At 43.4% G+C, this 18,005-nt stretch overlaps 1 protein-coding gene across 1 annotated transcript in view; it reads right to left on the reverse strand.

Annotated features, from left to right (window-relative positions):
• LOC126252400 (uncharacterized) overlaps positions 1-18,005 on the reverse strand; it is a 151,562-nt gene that overhangs the window by 82,011 nt on the left and 51,546 nt on the right. The window contains exon 6 of the mRNA XM_049953290.1: positions 11,688-11,965. Within this exon, the coding sequence (XP_049809247.1) occupies positions 11,688-11,965 (278 nt within the window). The remainder of the gene's footprint in view (positions 1-11,687; positions 11,966-18,005) is intronic.

The raw sequence follows: 18,005 nt of genomic DNA on the forward strand, positions 1-18,005 counted from the left end.
ACTAATGACCTCGGAAGTTGAGTCCCATAGTGCTCACAGCCATTAACGGGCTCGCTGCGGCCGTGGGAAATTCTGTCTCCGCTTCCCTGTATGCTGACGACTTCTGCCTTTACTACAGCTCTACTGGCATTGCAGCTGTTGAACGTCAGCTACAGGGCGCTGTCCGCAAGGCGCAGTCTTGGGCTGTAGCGCATGGTTTTCAGTTTTCGGCTGCCAAGACCCGCGTTATGCATTTCTGCCGCCGCCGAACAGTCCATCCTGAGCTGCGGCTCTATCTTGCCGACGAACTCCTTGCTGTGGTGGAGACCCACAGGTTTTTGGGTGTAGTTTTTGATGCCCGGTTGACTTGGCTGCCTCACATTCAGCAGCTTAAACAGGCGTGTTGGCGGCATCTAAATGCTCTGAGATGCTTGAGCCACACCCGCTGGGGCGCCGACCGATCTACCCTGTTACGGCTCTACCAGGCATTAATCCAGTCTCGTCTGGATTATGGGAGCCTGGCTTATGGCTCAGCATCTCTATCTGCGCTGTGGGTACTGGACCCAATCCTACACAGCGGCATCCGACTTGCCACTGGTGCCTTCCGCACCAGCCCTGTGGACAGCATACTTGTTCAGGCAGGTGTCCCTCCACTGCGACTGAGGCACCAACATTTACTGGCGGCTTATGCTGCCCATGTTTTCAGCTTGCCCGGGCATCCAAATTACCGTGTCCTGTTCCCGCAGTCAGTCGTCCATCTGCCAGACCGTCGGCCCCGGTCGGGTTGTCCGATCGCCGTACGCGTCAAAGAGCTCCTCTCTGGGCTTGGGTTTTTCCCAGTTCCACCTCCTTTCCGGGCACCTCTGCGCACACCCCCATGGTGTGTGCCTCGCCCTTGCCTTCGGCTCGATTTGGCACAGAGCCCGAAGGACTCAGTCCCTTCGGAGGCCTTCCGATGCCACTTTTATTCCATCCTGGCCACGTATCAGGGCTCTGGAGTTGTTTACACCGACGGCTCGATGGTCGCTGGTCGAGTCGGTTATGCGCTAACTCTAGGGGACCATTCCGAACAACGTTCCTTGCTGGCTGGCTGCAGCGTTTACACTGCTGAGCTGGTCGCCATCTTTCGTGCCCTAGAGTATATCCGCTCCTGCTCAGGTGAGTCCTTCGTTATCTGTAGCGATTCCCTGAGCGGTTTACGAGCTCTCGACCAGTGTTTCCCTCGTTCTCGTCTGGTGATGGCTATCCATGAGTCCCTGCATACTCTTGTCCGTTGCGGCCGTTCTGTGGTCTTTGTGTGGACCCCCGGTCATGTCGGTATCCCGGGCAATGAACATGTTGACCGCCTGGCCAAACAGGCCACTGGTGAACCCATCCTGGACCTTGGTCTCCCGGAGACTGATTTGCGGGCAGTCTTCCGCCGCGAAGTTCTCTCGCTCTGGGACACTCAATGGCGCGATCGGATCACGCCCAATAAACTCCGTGCCATTAAGGTGACGACGACTGTGTGGCGGTCATCCATGCAAGCCAACCGTAGGGACTCAGTCGTCCTTTGTCGGTTCCGCATTGGCCACTCCTGGCTGACACACAGTTACTTACTGCGTCGGGAGGACCCTCCTCTGTGTCGCTGCGGGGCGGCTTTGACAGTGGCCCACATTTTGTTGGTTTGCCCCCTTTTAGCGGTGGTCAGGCAGACATTTGCGCTGCCTGATACGCTCCCTGCCCTTTTATCTGATGACCCTGTTATGGTTGACTTAGTTTTACGTTTTATTCGGGCAGGGGGTTTTTATCGTTTACTCTGAGTGTTTGTTATGTTCTTTTGTGTTGATTCTGGCCATTGACCTACGATTTTAATCTGAGTTTTTAATGCGTTTCTCGGTGGTTGGCTTTTCCTTTTTTGTTTCTATGGTCGGCCAACCACTGTCACACTCTGTGTGATTTTAGTTTTTCTTGTCTGGTCTTTGTCTAAGTCTCTCTCGTTCTGTGTTGTCTGTGCTCTATTCTGTTACTCGTTTTATTCTCTGTGGGTGTTTTTAGTATTTGGAAAAAGGGACCGATGACCATCGCAGTCTGGTCCCTTTAATCCCACAAACCAACCAACCAACCAGAACGCTCACCATTACAGACCTGCTTAAACTCATCAGAAAACACAAAATCCCGAGTTTTCATGGCGTCTTTATGTGAAATACGTTGTCAGAAATGACATGGAATTACAAGGAATGTGAGATTGTCAATTTAGATGTTGTAGGAAGGTATGGTACTCACTGGGTTGCAAACGTTAAATAAAACTGAAATATCATCTACTGCATTGACCCACAGGGTGATTTAAGGTCACTTGAAGAACTGTGCTGATATTTTACCAACAAGAACCAGGTATTCTACAATTTTCGGCACAACCGAGACTTCAGTTCATATCTCTGTGATCATTTATGTGTAATATTTCTCTTGAAGAATGCATTAAAGCAAGCAGTATGCATATCACTGCATCGGTTGGAGTTGCGATGTGATGCTGTACATTCTTATTTTAAAAGAGCACTCATCCATATTAAGAGCAAACTACTTTCCTCCAATAGATCTAAGCAAGGGGGGAGTGGTGTGTTGCATTGATTGGTCTGGAAACGTATAACAGCATCCTAACATCACCGAGAAGAACAATAAACTACATCTAGGAAGTGGCAGAGTTTCAGAAACACCTCCCGGCGTATGCAGTATTAACGATTTGAACGTGTATATAAAAAGTTTTGTACAAGGCTTTGAGTTACGTTAATACGCTTAAAGCAGACACAAAAACAACAAAACAGACTACAGATTTTAGGCATGAAGATTCAATAGGATCTCTACGAGGCTTCTTGAGGAGCCAAGTGTTGAAAGATTAATTTACACAATGGACGGATTTTTTCTACAGTGGGTCCAGGTTACAAAATTATGGAGGTGTCTGGCAATCCAACATACCTCCCAGTGACTCTTCAGGGATTAGACCATCTCCAATTGAATATCACAGATCAGAATGAGAATCTAGTCCATTTTTGCAGTGAGGAAATTATAGTACCCCTTCATCTGAAGCAACAGAATAGATATAAAGTATAAATAAAATGCACGCACCACTTTGCTGCAGGAAGAGAATATGATAACACTATCAGGAACGCTGACTCTTCATTGCGTATGCTTATTTTGAGCATATTTCCTGTGGCATGTTGTGAAGGTGATCCCACGGCCTCTCACACCACTTTCTCAGAATGACATGTATCATATGTGATGGTCTATCAAGTTGTACGCTCATATGACTCCAGTCTTAATCATCCTGCAGTGAGCGTTGATGAGATTTATCGCTGTAACACTCCTATGACCAAACGGCAGGAGAATGATGCCTTATACTAGCAGACAGTTGATGGTCATATGTTATATGAAATACAAACCGGCACGACATATGCCCACCTTCTACTATAATTTGGATGGGTAAGATGCCCACTTTCTTGACGAGCACTTGGCTGATTTTGGCTTGAAGAATGATATCGTCAGTGTCATACCTGACGATATTGAAAACTACACTTAATTCTCCACACGAGTCATGCCAAGAATAACTCTCTGCTTCCTGTATTCATTACAATTCATGCACGCATTTCTTGGGAAACTTGTTGAGACTGTGCATCAGGAGGATATTATTACTACCAAAGCCGCATGTCCTGATGTAAAATTTCAGCTTGTAACGAGGAAGTAAGTCTTCCCTTGTGAATACCTGGATTTGATGGAGAGACTCTGTGAAACTTCATTGCGCAGTATAACCGCATTCACAAGAAAACTCGCAGGCACTGCTATAATGGATGCATAGTACAGGCATGCGGTGAATGTTTGGTAGGATTTCGACACCTCTAATTTAGAGGGATATGTTAAACCATCCATGGAGACAGGTGTGCCCATGCACACAGATATTTTTGAGAAAATCCAAAGTTCATGCCTGGGCTGATACAGCCTGGATCCTACCTTCTGTTACACTATGCCAGTGCTTTTGTGGGTTGCAATTTTTAAAAAGGCACCTGTCAATATCAAACTGTTGACCAATAGCGATATGTTGCTTTCTTCCGAAGGTAGGTTTCACAGGGACTTTGTTAGTATGTGCACAAGTACGCCAGGGTGAATAACCTGCATATGAGTGAGGGGAAGGTAAGCCCTCCGACGATTTATGTCCTTTCCTTAGATGTAAACAATCTCCATGGGTATGCTATGCAAAAATGTCTGCCATTTGGAGAGTTCCAGTGGCTGTCCGAAGATGAAAGCAACAGATTATAAGAAGAGATCCAAGATGTGGCTGCAGATTATGGTGTGAGATATGACCTGGAGACTGATCTGGAATATCCCTCCACTTTGCATAGCATGAAAAGGGACTTACAGTGACTTGCCACTTTGCCAAGAGTGCCTAGTCTCACTCAATGGTTCCACCCCAAAGCTGATGACAAAACTGCAGAATAAGCAATGCTATTTTCTACATTACAGAAAATTCCAGCGATGTCTTGGTTTAGTGATGACACTTACTGGAAACACCCATGGCATCTCCTTCAAGCTGCATCACTGGTTCAAGGAACGCATTGGTGTTAATACTGAACAGAATGCCCTCATGATGTTTGACTTTGAAAAGGATTTTAATGGATTAATTAATAATTCTGTTTCTGGCAAAACCATGGAGAATATTAAAAACTGTCATGAAATTCATTTAGTTTACCAATGGGATGGGCATTATGGCATGATAGATTACACCTCCAGGCCAAATTTTAAGCAGGTCCAATCTCCAATGAAGGATTAGCCACTGTGGCGATGCTTAAGGTTTCAGCTGGAGTTCACAAAACTGTATTGATATGTGTATTCTGGACCTCTCCAAAGTCCACATGTACCGATTTCAATATGAGTCTGCAAAACCAAACTTTGCTGCTCCCAAATTACTTTGTATGGATGTAGACAATTTACCATGTGAAAGTCTGCAATCCATGTGAATTAATTAGATACAAGGAGGAATTGAACATATCTGGATATGTGGCCAATAATCTTTATAGTACAACACTTCAGAACAAGGAAAAAATTATGAAATGATCATGTGGCATTAATGGCCGGGAGGCCCCGTCTGGGGAAGTTCAGCCACAGGGTTACAAATCTTATTTCAGCTGGCGCCACACAGGGCGATTTGTGTGTCGGTGATGATGAGATGATGAAGATGAGAACAACATAACTCCCAGTCCATGACTGGAGAAAATCTCCAACCCAGCCAGGTATCGATCCTGGGTCTGCTACATGGTAGGCAAACACATTACCACTCATCTAAGCAGGTGGGCTCAGAATAAGAAGTTTATTGGCCTGAAGAAACACAAAGCATATTGCTTGCAGACTGTGGAGTCTGCGGGCCTCAGATCCAAAATATATGCAGATCATATAGATGTAGGTGCCACTCGAAGGAGGGCTAAGGGGTGCATCATGCAACATTATAGGCTCTCATGAGTGAGGACTACAAGAGGTGTCTGCATGATGGTGCAGATGATTCTCCACATATGGTGTGCCAAGTAGTCTTTCAGTTATGATGTCATCAGGTGCATACTGTACTGCAGCCGTAAGTTGGCCTGCTGTGTCGTGCTGACAAACGATTCATCTGTGCAGATGGGATCAGGACTCTCCCATTCTCACACTGTCCACTTGAATGATGTATTCTTTTATGCACACACACACACACACACACACACACACACAGCTGAGTTGACAGCTGAAGTGTATGTCATAGACGTCTGTATATGTGTTGTATGAACGACTGCACACTGTGTCTGCTTGAAAATTGTGTATACTGTTTTGTGTGTACTGTGTAAGCATTTCTTGTTTTTCAGACTATGTATGCATGTATCTATATGTACATGAGGTTTTTTCTCTTCTGGCTGTGTTCTGCTAGTACCCCACACACTGTAAACATTGTGTGGACAATATATTGAAAACTGTGTACACAGAAAAAATCGATAGTAATAGTATTAATATGAAAAAAATGTTTATTTGTAATCTTGTGTAAATATTGTATATTAGTTTTTAAAAATATAAAAACATTGTATATAGATAATTTTCTTTTCGAAGAGCAGAAAAGGCGGAAAAGTATTTCCACGGCTGTATATATAAACCATCTTTGTATTAGTTATCCTTAACCTGAAAAAAATGAAGAAAAAGTTAATAAAATGTATTAGCTAATTTTTGATTATACAGCTTATTATTTACTAAACAACCTAGTCCATATAATTGAGGAACTAATTTGAAAATAAATTGCAAAAGCCAACTAGTTTCTATTATTATTCTCAATGTGCAGTTACACCTGCATGACACACATATTTTCTACAAGAATAGATCCAGTAAATGTATCAGCATTAAGTGTTCAATATTAAACCGCACCACAAAAGCAGAAGAAGTGGGGGTCCCACCTCTGTGGGTCTTAACTGGCGGGCAGGCCGATAGTTAGGTCACCCTCTGCAGGACTTATGTGTCTGACGAGGGTTCCCCTGTGCCCACATGTGCGACTTACCTGCATGGTGTGGTGGGCAGTCACACTACTCAGTCACCGCTCAGCCCAGCTCACCAATGGTTACGTGCATGCATGAGCACTGGCTTATAGTATGTTTATGTGCATTTGAATCATACAATGGGCATGGGGTGGTACAACTAAGTGAATGTACATGGTGGTCAATAACAGTACGAAAATCTTGTAAGGGAGCTGTAATGGAGGTTGTGCTGAGTAATAATTCTTAAGAAAAAAGTTCAGTACCTTGTACCATTTCCGAATTAATTTGCCTTGTAGTTGGCAAATCAAGTCATTGCGCACAAATTCAAGTGGCCTGACAGAAACGGTGTCGTTTGTTAGGTTTCCTAAGATTGAACAAGAGAGCAATACAAAAACTGAACATGGGACGGTAGTCAGGATGGAACCCAGGCCAAAGGCTGAGAGTCTCACGTGCTGTCATCTGCGGTATGAGAACAATTGACACTAATGGTATCCGGTAGTCACGTGAATTTGCATCCACAACAGCCTGATAAGCAAACTTCGACGCCAATTAACTCAAAAACGGCGCACCATACCTTCTTTTTTTTCCCTTCACACTTATTTTCACCCACAACCTACCCTGCAACAACCTTACAAGCATTAAGCATTTCAAACTGTTTTTGACCATCCTATATAAATTATGTACACTAAAGAGGGGACAAAACTGTTACACCTCCCTAATATCGCGTAAGGCCCCCGCGAGCACGCAGAAGTGCCGCAACACGACGTGGCATGGACTCGACTAATGTCTGAAGTAGTGCTGGAGAGAACTGATACCATGAATCCTGTAGGGCTGTACATAAATGCGTGAGAGTACGAGGGGATGAAGATGTATTCTGAACAGTACATTGTAAAGCTCAATAATGCAGGGTCGCCACGTGCATGGGGGCTTAATTAAAATACAATGCAAATAATTTCAATTTTAGTAGCTGAATGTTCGATTACGAAGTCTCGTAAACGGTTCGCCCTGACTAGTATTATTACGCTATCTGACTGCATAGAACAATAACAAAGAATGAAATGGAAATTTTCATTAACACAATTAATTAATTAAGTCCCCAGCAACTATAAAACCTACGAAACCAAAGCACAAGTGTAACTGTTCTGTGTGTGGGAGTATGACTCAACGTACGCATCTGGCACGGTTCTTCTTCAACAACACAAGAAATTTTAAATATCATTTATACTGAATTAATTAAAGGAAATAGAAATACCATAATTACTCAAGAAAACCAGAATTACACTCTAATCCCAGAACACAAGCCAGATGCTTTGTTGACTGAACCTGTAATGAAGCATTATTTACGACATTAAATAATGAAAAATAAATCAAGTTTCGTTACCTTCATATATTGACCAAAATCACTCTAATCATTACAATATATCTCCACACCGACTCGCTATTACCACATCTCAACAAGAACTTTTCAGTATCACATCTCAGCAAGCACTCCCTACTAGCACATCTCAAAAAACACTCTCTGCTACGAGTTCTTAACAAGCACTGACTACTACGAGTTCTCAACAACCACTGCCCACTACGACATCTCAATAATCACTGCCAGTGGAGGCGGCGGAACAATACTCTCTAGCGCGATCTCTGGCGCTGTGGCTCAGTGTAGCCACCTTTCAATTCCTTCAGTAAATACAGCTTCCTCAGATTTCATAGTTACCCGCTCAACTCATACATTCTCTGACACTGATCGAATAGAAGCTTTTATACACTGTTCTAATTCCTTTTTATTTACACTATTCGCATGTAAATACACTAGAAAGTTATAATATGCAGCTCAGTCTGCCGCAATCATTAAAGCACAGTATAGATTATCTAAATTGGCAGCACTTGAATGTTTTATGTAAATGTGTATGTCCCCTGACGTTAATTCAGGCACAACTTCAGCATACATAGCCACTATTGAAACCTTTTTCCGAAGCATCTGAATGTTGTTGAGGTATGTGATGGATCGTAATCCGTCATTATCCTCTTCTCGATCTACTTCCTCACGTTGCAGAGATACTCCCAATAAATATTATGAATACTGCACTTTAGCAACAAGATGGTGAACGGTTTCTACTGAACGGTTTCTTCTTTTATAACTACTCCAAAGTCACTGTGAAATGCTAGGTGTACATACACGCATTTAGAATCACTACCAGTCACACTGTATGTGTTTGCGGATAACTGTACTTTTGTGAGACGTAGCTGAGGCTTTTATGAATTGAATAATCCCCGGTGGCGGTACAAAAAAGTCGAATGGTAGCACGTCCAATAAATCTGGAAGGTCGTCTATCGGCTGTTGCTGCCACTGCTGCTGTGGTGGCGCACACAGTGTTATATAGAATTTTTGAATGTCCTCGTCCAGTAATTCTGTTACCACGGAATCAGGGGAGTGCAGTGCTACTAATATTACTAATCGATGGATAAATACTTACTTTTAGCCTTCTTCTACCTTTTGGCCAGTTTATACTGATAGCGTCGTATGACGATTCTTTTACTACCATGTACAGACATCAAATTACTCCTAACGGGCGAGAGCAAAGTGAAAGAGGTGGAGGGCGTAGAGGGGAAGGAGTGGAGGGAGATAATAGGGTGTGATCTTGATTCATGTTGCGTGACCTTAAATATGACATTCGCAATTGCATCAGCTGTAATATGACACCAAATCTCATTTGAAGGTTATCCTGAACACACTCTGATACCCTACTTACATCTGCCGATTTTGTTTAACTAAGAACGACATGTTGATGCACAATGGACATGAAATGATGCAGGTAATCAGACAGGATGCTTACGTACGTGTCACCTGCCAGAGTCGTATCTAGGCGTATAAGGGTTCCCATGTCACTCCAACTGCAAACGCCCCAAACCATTAGAGCCTCCACCAGCTTGAACAGTCCCCTGCTGATATGCAGGGTCCATGGATTCATGAGGTTGTCTCCATACCCGTAAACGTCCATCCCCTCCATACAATTTGAAACTAGACTCGTCCGACCAGGGAAATTATCTCCAGTCATCAACAGTCCAATGTCGGTGTTGACGGGCCCAGGCGAGGTGTGTCGTGCAGTCATCAAGAGTACACGAGTGGGCCTTCGGCTCCTGATTCCGTGGTAACAGAATTACTGGACGAGGACATTCAAAAATTCTATATAACACTGTGTGCGCCACCACAGCACTTTTTGATGGCCCAGTATTGAAATCTACAGCAATTTGCGGAAAGGTTGCACTTCTGTCACCTTGAACGATTCCCTTCAGTCATCGTTGGTCCCATTCTTGCAGTATTTTCTGGTCGCAGCGATGTCGGAGATTTGATGTTTTACCGGATTCACGGTACACGCGTGAAATGGTCGTATGGGAAAATCCCAATTTTATTGCTACCTCGGAGATGCATCCGGTAACAAATATAGTCCTATACTCAGTAAGCTCATGAGTTATTTGCTAAACAGCAATGTGGAACTAAATCAAATGCTTGTTTTTAGCTAAAGACTGAGCCAGGTAGCCCAGTGATTAGCAAACCGGACTCGCATTCGGGAACACAACGGTTCAGATCCACGTCCGGCCATCCAGATTTAGATTTTTCGTCATTTCCCTAAACCGTTGCAGGAAAATGTCCTTTGAAAGGGCACGGCAGGATTTCTTCCACATGCTTGCAACAATACGAGGTTGCGATGTCGACGGGACTTTAAAAACTCTAATCTTCATTCCCTTTTTTTGTTCCCAAGAAACACGGTATCAACTTGGACAAAATAGTTGCTAAAACACACACACAAGCGTACGAAACCATTAGAATTGTACAGCCTTGTGGTGAGACTATCCATTACTCAGCCTTAGTTTGGCACAGAAAAGTGGGAGCTACTCAGCCATAAAAGTCGTTGACAACCTACTCATTGATGCAAAGAATTTCATTGGAAATCAAGTTAATTTCAAACACAAATGCCTACTTGGCAACTCCTTCTATTTTATAAGAGAATTTCTGAATGTATAGTAATATGATTTTGTGATTTCTTTTTTTAAGAGGGAAAGAGTCACACTGAACTAAAGAGAAATTTGGAAAGGTTATTACAGATCAGAGAGAAACATAAAAAGTTCGAGGTTTGCTGATGTCAGTGTAATTCTGTCAGAGTCGGAATGAAGTCACATTAGATTGGATGAAGCTGAGGGCGTTAGATTAGGAAACGAGGAGTTAAAGGAAGTAGATGAGAAAAGCATTTATGAAAATGACATACTTGTTAACATCGAATATAAATTTAAATACAAGTAACTCTTTTCTGACTGTATTCGTCTCCAGTGTAAGCCTTATACGGAACTGAAACATGGATTGTACTTAGAAAAACAGTCTAGATCGCACAAATCACATTTATGGTGACCGGTTTCAGCCCAAAGGCGGGCCATCCTTGGACCGTAATCTGGAATATAGAGCACTATAAACACAGAAGGACATACGGATAAAATAGAAACAATGTAATAAAAAATAAAACGAAGTTATACACAGAGTTGATGTGTGAAGACGATCCACAGAGCAGGAACTGCAGAACTCAGAACCCTCTAGATGCTGTCAACTGCTGGAGAAGCAACGATATGTTGTTAAACAGCGGAAGCTCCCCCTCCCCCCCCCCCCTCGCGTACTCGTCTCTACACATCATTCGAACCAATAGAATGAATACTTATTGAATACATGACGAAGAACTTTAGTTACTAAATTAAAAATGACATCTATTTATAGCATTCGCTGTAAGATTAACAACTATTATATTTGTGATGCAAAAAATTGAGACACAAAATAGAATACCATAAAGGAATGACTTGAAATTGGTCGCTTTTTTCGCAAAATGTTTTCTGAAACATGGATGATAAACGGTTCAGACAAGGAAAGAATAGAAGCTTTTGAAACGTAGTGCTACAGAAGATTAGTGATGATTAGATTGGTACATCAAATAACTAGTGAGAAGGTACTGAATCACTTTGGAAAGGGGGGGGGGGGGGTTAAAGAAGCGTATGCCGCAACGTGACTATAAGAAGGTACTGATTGATGTGGCACATCCTAAGGCATCAAGGGTTTGTCAGTTTGGAACACTGGCGAGAAGCGACAACTTTGATCCGTAGAGCAAGCCGGTAAGAAACTAAGTAACTTCCTACAGCAGCAGCCGCATAACGTACCCGACCGTGAACGTCTCCCTGAGAGGCGAGTTCTTGCCCACCGCGACGTAGGTCATCCGCGGTGCGAGAAGCGGAATGGTGACGAGAGCGCATTTGTCGTGTTCGGTGAACAGCTTCTCCACCAGAGGGTACATCTGGAACTCCTGCGAGTGGAACGCGAACATCTCGGTGGCCACTTTGGTCATGCCTTCTTCCAGGGAGAAGTAGTTTGACCGAACGGCGCCTGGTGGCGCAACCTTCTTCAGGTACAAGCTCCGTACCACAGGGTCTTCACTCATCTGCATAATATAATGAAATAAACAATACTGGAGAAAATAAGTGTCTGAAGCAAACACACAAGCTACATTAAACGATTAGAATTGCACTGTCCTAGGGTGGTAAGGTAAGCTGTTCTAGCACGGAACAGTATGCAATGGAATTTATAATATTTATGACTTTAGGGGATGCGTGTTCATTAATATGGAAGCTGCCGTCAGATGCGGATTCGGGGTTTGGTTCAGGAGAGTGATGAGGGATAGGGGGAAATCACAATTTGTTACAGTCCACCATCCCACCTTCCCAAATTTGACTTGCCATTACTCAAAGATGTCTACAATTATAATTATAATAGCTGGAAATTTAAAAGAGTTGACTGGTTTTGCATTTTCTAAAAATCCGACTATACGTGTGGGATCGTTTCCGCCAGGAAGCACAAACTATAATAAGTTTACTGGAGCAGTACTATGCACAGCAAAGAGGCTTCTGAGAGGAATATACTCGGTGTTCATTTTACCTTGAGACAGCTAAATATCTCGAAAACGACGTATCATACGAAAACATGTTCTAGGTGTAAACTTAATATTAATATAGCTAACATCTGTCTATGCTACAAATGGCCACCTTCTAACCACCCTCCTGAGTGGGCAGGATCAACTTCGTATTTTCATTTGTAAGCAGCCCCACCCCCATTTTTATTGCATAGTCGGATTCTACTCAAATCACTATTTCCCATTCGTCGTAGATGGCGCTGTAATAGAAAAATATCAGGTGTGTCTGTTTTTGGAATTGAGAACGGACACATTTGACTCTACTTTACATTTACGGTGTAAATATAAACCTTTGTGTTCTAACGTTTGATATTTGCGTTCGACATTTACTTTAGAGTTGCAAATGTGATTGTGCAGTAGAATATAGTTAACCCTTTCACGTTCAGCGTGATCCATTAACAACGACGTGGATGTAATAGTTTTCTGTTCCCATCAGGATGCTTGATTTTGGTGAGCCCCGTTGTCTCTCAACACTTGGGTGCTTGATTTCGGTGAGTATCCATAGCTGGTGCGCCTCTGATTATCGCTTCATGAACATTTTATCTTGTTACAATGGTTGTGGTTCGCAGTACGCCGGTAGCAGCACAGCGTCAGTGTTATGATGGTTGGAAGGAAAGACGCACCGAAATCAGTCACGCTGATGGCGGGGTTCGAGGGCAGCCACCGAATTCAAGCATTCTGATGATTTGGGGACTCATCACTATCAACTCGTAGCGAACAGAAAACTGCTTTACAACACAAGCTGTTTATTGGCCAGAAATCTAGCCACATTATCTGTACTGTACAATCACATTTGCAACTCTCAGGTTTCATCAACCGTTACAACACAAAGGTTTACAGTTACATCGTAAATGAAATGTAGAATCAAATGCGTTGGTTTTTAATTGCAAAAACATGCACACTTGATATTTGTCAATTACAGCGTCATCTACCACGAATGGAAAACAATGCTTCGAGTAAACCGTTCGTATTTTTTTAGCGTAGAATCCAAATATGCGGTAAATATGGGGGGTTCTCATTTTTCCCATTTGAAACAACGAAGTCCACCCCGTCCTCGCTCGAGGTGGCCAATTACAGCATCACTAATACTATTACTACAACTAATATTAACTTTTCACCTAGAACATTTTTTTCGTACGATGGATCGCTTTCAAGATATTTGGTTGTCTCAAGTTAAATAAAAAACACCCTTTGTACCTGGACTGACGGGAAAGTGCGAAATTCTGTACAAAAAGTTTTGTGACAATGAATGTGAAATAGGTGATGAACTTCTGAACAGTATCGACGCAGCTCGCTGTATGCGGTGGACTGACACAGCTGAGGCCTTCGGCTTCTGCGCCTCAAGCAGAAAAACCTGGAAAACCTTGCTGGGAAAAGCAGGACGTGCCAACCCACTTCGTCGCACGAAGGAGCTTTTTACACCCAAGCAAGTAGCCAAATTTATTTAAAAGCATTGTGTCCATCTCTAGAACTCCTCAGATTCGATCACACACAGATGACGCCAAAAATGAATTAAAGGCACTCAAACTAGCTTGTAAACCTAAGACAGACTACTCTAGACCATTCAGCAGTGAGGAAATAGCCACAGATCTCAAAGAAATGAACATATGTAAGGCACCTGGTTTTGATGACATCTGTTCAGAATTCTCAGTCCACAGTGGGAACTATGTAAAAAACTGGCTAGCTTATTCTCCAAACTGGTAACATACCCTATGATTTTAAAAGGGCAAAGATCATAGCTTCCTTGAAACCAGGTAAACCAAATGACATACTGCAAAGCTTCTGACCCATTGCTTTACTTAGTACGTTATATAAATTTTTCGAAAGAATCCTGTGTAACAGAATCTGACACAAAATGTTCCAAAACTTGCCTGCTGTTCAGGCAGGATTCCGCCAAAACAGCTGCAATATAGATCAGGTTCACTCACTGACAACTCTTATTGAAGCAGGATTTCAAACAAACATTATGATACTGTGTGCAGATTTATGATACAGTGTGAAGCCAAGGGCCCGTATGGAAAATTTCTTTATTCGTAACACATCTTAGAACTTGAAATCTCATCAATGGTATGTTAAGCAATAGACACGAAATAAGATTAGCCCTCTAATTAAGCTTAGTAATGGCGTCCCACTAAGGTCAGTGCTAGGTCCTCTTCAGTTTTCCCTGTATACAGCAGACATATCTCTGGCAACATTGACGAAAGTTGGATATGCTGACGATTGGGCTCTTGCTGCTAGCCACAAAGATCTGGGTGTTATTGAATGTATATTGATGAAGACCATTATTGACAAACACTTCCGTAAATGGAGGTTACAGTCAAGTCCCGCCAAAGCAGATGACCCCTGTTTCCACCTTGAGAACAACTTCACCAACTAGAAAATGAAGGTACATTTTGAAGAGAAACACCTTAGGCAAAGCAAAGGTCCACGTTATCTAGGTGTTCCGGACTGAAGCGCCTAGAACCGCTCGGTCACAGCTGCCGGCGGCAAACAGGGAAACGGTATAAAATTAAAAAACGTCGTTGTGAACTGTCTACCACAAAGAGAAATCTGGTGCCGGGGAACTGCTAGGATACTTTCATTCAGTGCTGTCCTATGTTATAATGTAATGTGAATCGTGAGAGCGTAGCAAACTTTTTGTTCTAAAAAAGAGTCAGTACTGCCAGAATATGAGGTTAAGCACATAATGGAATATCTTGGAAAGCTCCCTTAATGGACATAGGTATTTTTATACTTTTTTTTCTTCCTGATATAATATGTGGCTCGTAACAAGAGTGGTTTGGGAGAGAACTATGGAATTCACTACCACAATACTACAAGTAAAACTTACCAGATACAATATGAATCCGCCGGCCGGTGTGGCCGTGCGGTTCTAGGAGCTTCAGTCTGGAACCGCGTGACCGCTACGGTCGCAGGTTCGAATCCTGCCTCGGGCATGGATGTGTGTGATGTTCTTAGGTTAGTTAGGTTTAAGTAGTTCTAAAGTTCTAGGGGACTGATGACCACAGATGTTAAGTCCCATAGTGCTCAGAGCCATTTGAACCATTTGAACAATATGAATCCCAGTCTAGAGATCAAAAATTTTTTGGAAATTATTGGTAAGTTCCTATGGGACCAAACTGTTGAAGTCATCGGTCCCTGGGCTTAGACACTACTTAATCTAACTTAAACTAACTTACGCTAAGGACAACACACACACCCATGTCCGAGGGAGGACTCGAACCTCCGACGGGGGGAGTCGCGAGAAGTGTGGCAAGGCGCCTTAGACCGCGCGGTTAGAGTTCAGAATGGAATTTTATATTCTGGTGCAAAATTTGCTGGTAGACTTCAGCCAGGGAATTGAAAGTCTCGGCTTCAAAAGGGACTGAACTATAACTGATTGGCCAAGTTCATAACTTCCAAGAGCATACTGCGTGTCAAACACGTCTAATACTGTAAAGATATGATAACTTGTCGGAACTGAGGCATACGCGATTTCACTCAATGCTTGTTTCGAAATTGCATTACAAATCCTAGATCCTTTTAGTTTCTATTGCCAGGAACGTGGACGGGCCTCACATCGTAAGTCTGTAGCGCAATCACCCTTTATTGCACTTCCATGGCCAGAATTTACAAGGTTACATCGTTGACTTACTTTCGTTCGTCTTTTGCTAATTTGGCTATCCCAGAGAGTAGTCTTATGTCTATGTCTGTCTGCAAGGTCTGCAGAGAAATATGATTGGGCAGTAAGGGTTCTACGCTGCTATTGGCTGACCGAGGCCCACGAGAAAGACAGACCGTGGCGTGTACGTCAGAGCACGTGACTCTGCAGGTCTTACGGGTGCCAGCAGCCGTCTCCGGCGGGGAGCCAGTAACCTTTCGTGGGAATCTTTTCAATTACATAGTGGTTTATCGTGGGCCCTGCACGGAACCGAGTGTTCGTGAAGTGTGGCGGACAAGCCGATTAGTGTTACGTCACAGGTTCGTTGCAGGGCCCGAATATCTCGTTGGCCCAGTCGGCTGACGCCGTGACGTCACTAAGGAATCGGGTCTACCTCGGCGCTATAACGTGTTGGTCGTGTGCTTATGCGATGTAATTGTGGCACCTTTCAGTTTAAACTGATATTCTGCTACAGCTAAAATGTTACCTCTACATCCTGTAACTTAACCAGCTTTTAAACTGACACTGTTGTTTAAAAATGTTCTGTCGAATTAAAAGATGCAAAAAAGCGCGAAGCTTGAATGAGATTTTCACTCTGCAGCGGAGTGTGCGCTGATATGAAACTTCCTGGCAGATTAAAACAGTGTGGCCGACCGAGACTCGGACTCGGGACCTTTGCCTTTCGCGGGCAACTTCTCTACCATCTGAGCTACCGAAACACGACTCACGCCCGGTCCTCACAGCTTCACTTCTGCCAGTATCTCGTCTCTGGCAGAAGTGAAGCTGTGAGGACCGGGCGTGAGTCGTACTTCGGTAGCTCAGATGGTAGAGCACTTGCCCGCGAAAGGCAAAGGTCCCGAGTTCGAGTCTCGGTCTGGCACACAGTTTTAATCTGCCAGGAAATTTCAAGAGCGAAGCTTTTTGTTTTTGTAGTTTTCTGTCAAAGTAAATGTTCGAAATGAGCTTGCAGTTTTCTAAGTTGGCTCTGAGAAAAGTTTTAACGAGTAAACAAGACATATATAACCCTCATTTTCATTTTGTATTCATCACAAGTTTAGACGAACTTCACCTAACAGGCGGATGGCGTCATTTTGAATCAGGAAATTATACACTTGCCTTATTTATAGGAAGCATTTGAATTAGCTAATCTAATTAGAACATCCTTCAAAATATCTGGTGGACACTGAAACTGTTGCAACTGTGAGACTTAACAGGCAACAGCACATCTGACATTTCTCGCGCACTTTCACTTGCAAATAATCCACTGTACTAATGCAACTAAGCGAAAACGACAACACTCACGAAACCACCCAGCCTCCAACATACGAATACAAGCGCAGTGTGTTCCTCTCTGACGTCATGTGCGAAATGGCAGAAACGCGTTTGGTTCTGCGCAACGTTTATTGCGCCCAAAATGGTTCAAATGGCTCTGAGCACTATGGGACTCAACTGCTGAGGTCATTAGTCCCCTAGAACTTAGAACTAGTTAAACCTAACTAACCGAAGGACATCACAAACATCCATGCCCGAGGCAGGATTCGAACCTGCGACCGTAGCGGTCTTGCGGTTCCAGACTGCAGCGCCTTTAACCGCACGGCCACTTCGGCCGGCTATTGCGCCCACTATCTGCTGCCATTTGCATTAAAAGAAGCAGGACGTGAGCGCGTCAGTTCTCAGTTTATTACTCAGATTATACTTGATGATTGGAGTGTTCAAATGTGTGTGAAATCTTATGGGACTTAACTGCTAAGGTCATCAGTCCCTAAGCTTACACACTACTTAATCTAAATTACCCTAAGGACAAACACACACACCCACGCCTGAGGGAGGACTCGAACCTCCGCCGGGACCAGCCGCGCAGTCTATGACTGC

This window comes from Schistocerca nitens, chromosome 4, assembly GCF_023898315.1.
Source record: "Schistocerca nitens isolate TAMUIC-IGC-003100 chromosome 4, iqSchNite1.1, whole genome shotgun sequence".
Lineage (NCBI taxonomy): Eukaryota > Metazoa > Arthropoda > Insecta > Orthoptera > Acrididae > Schistocerca > Schistocerca nitens.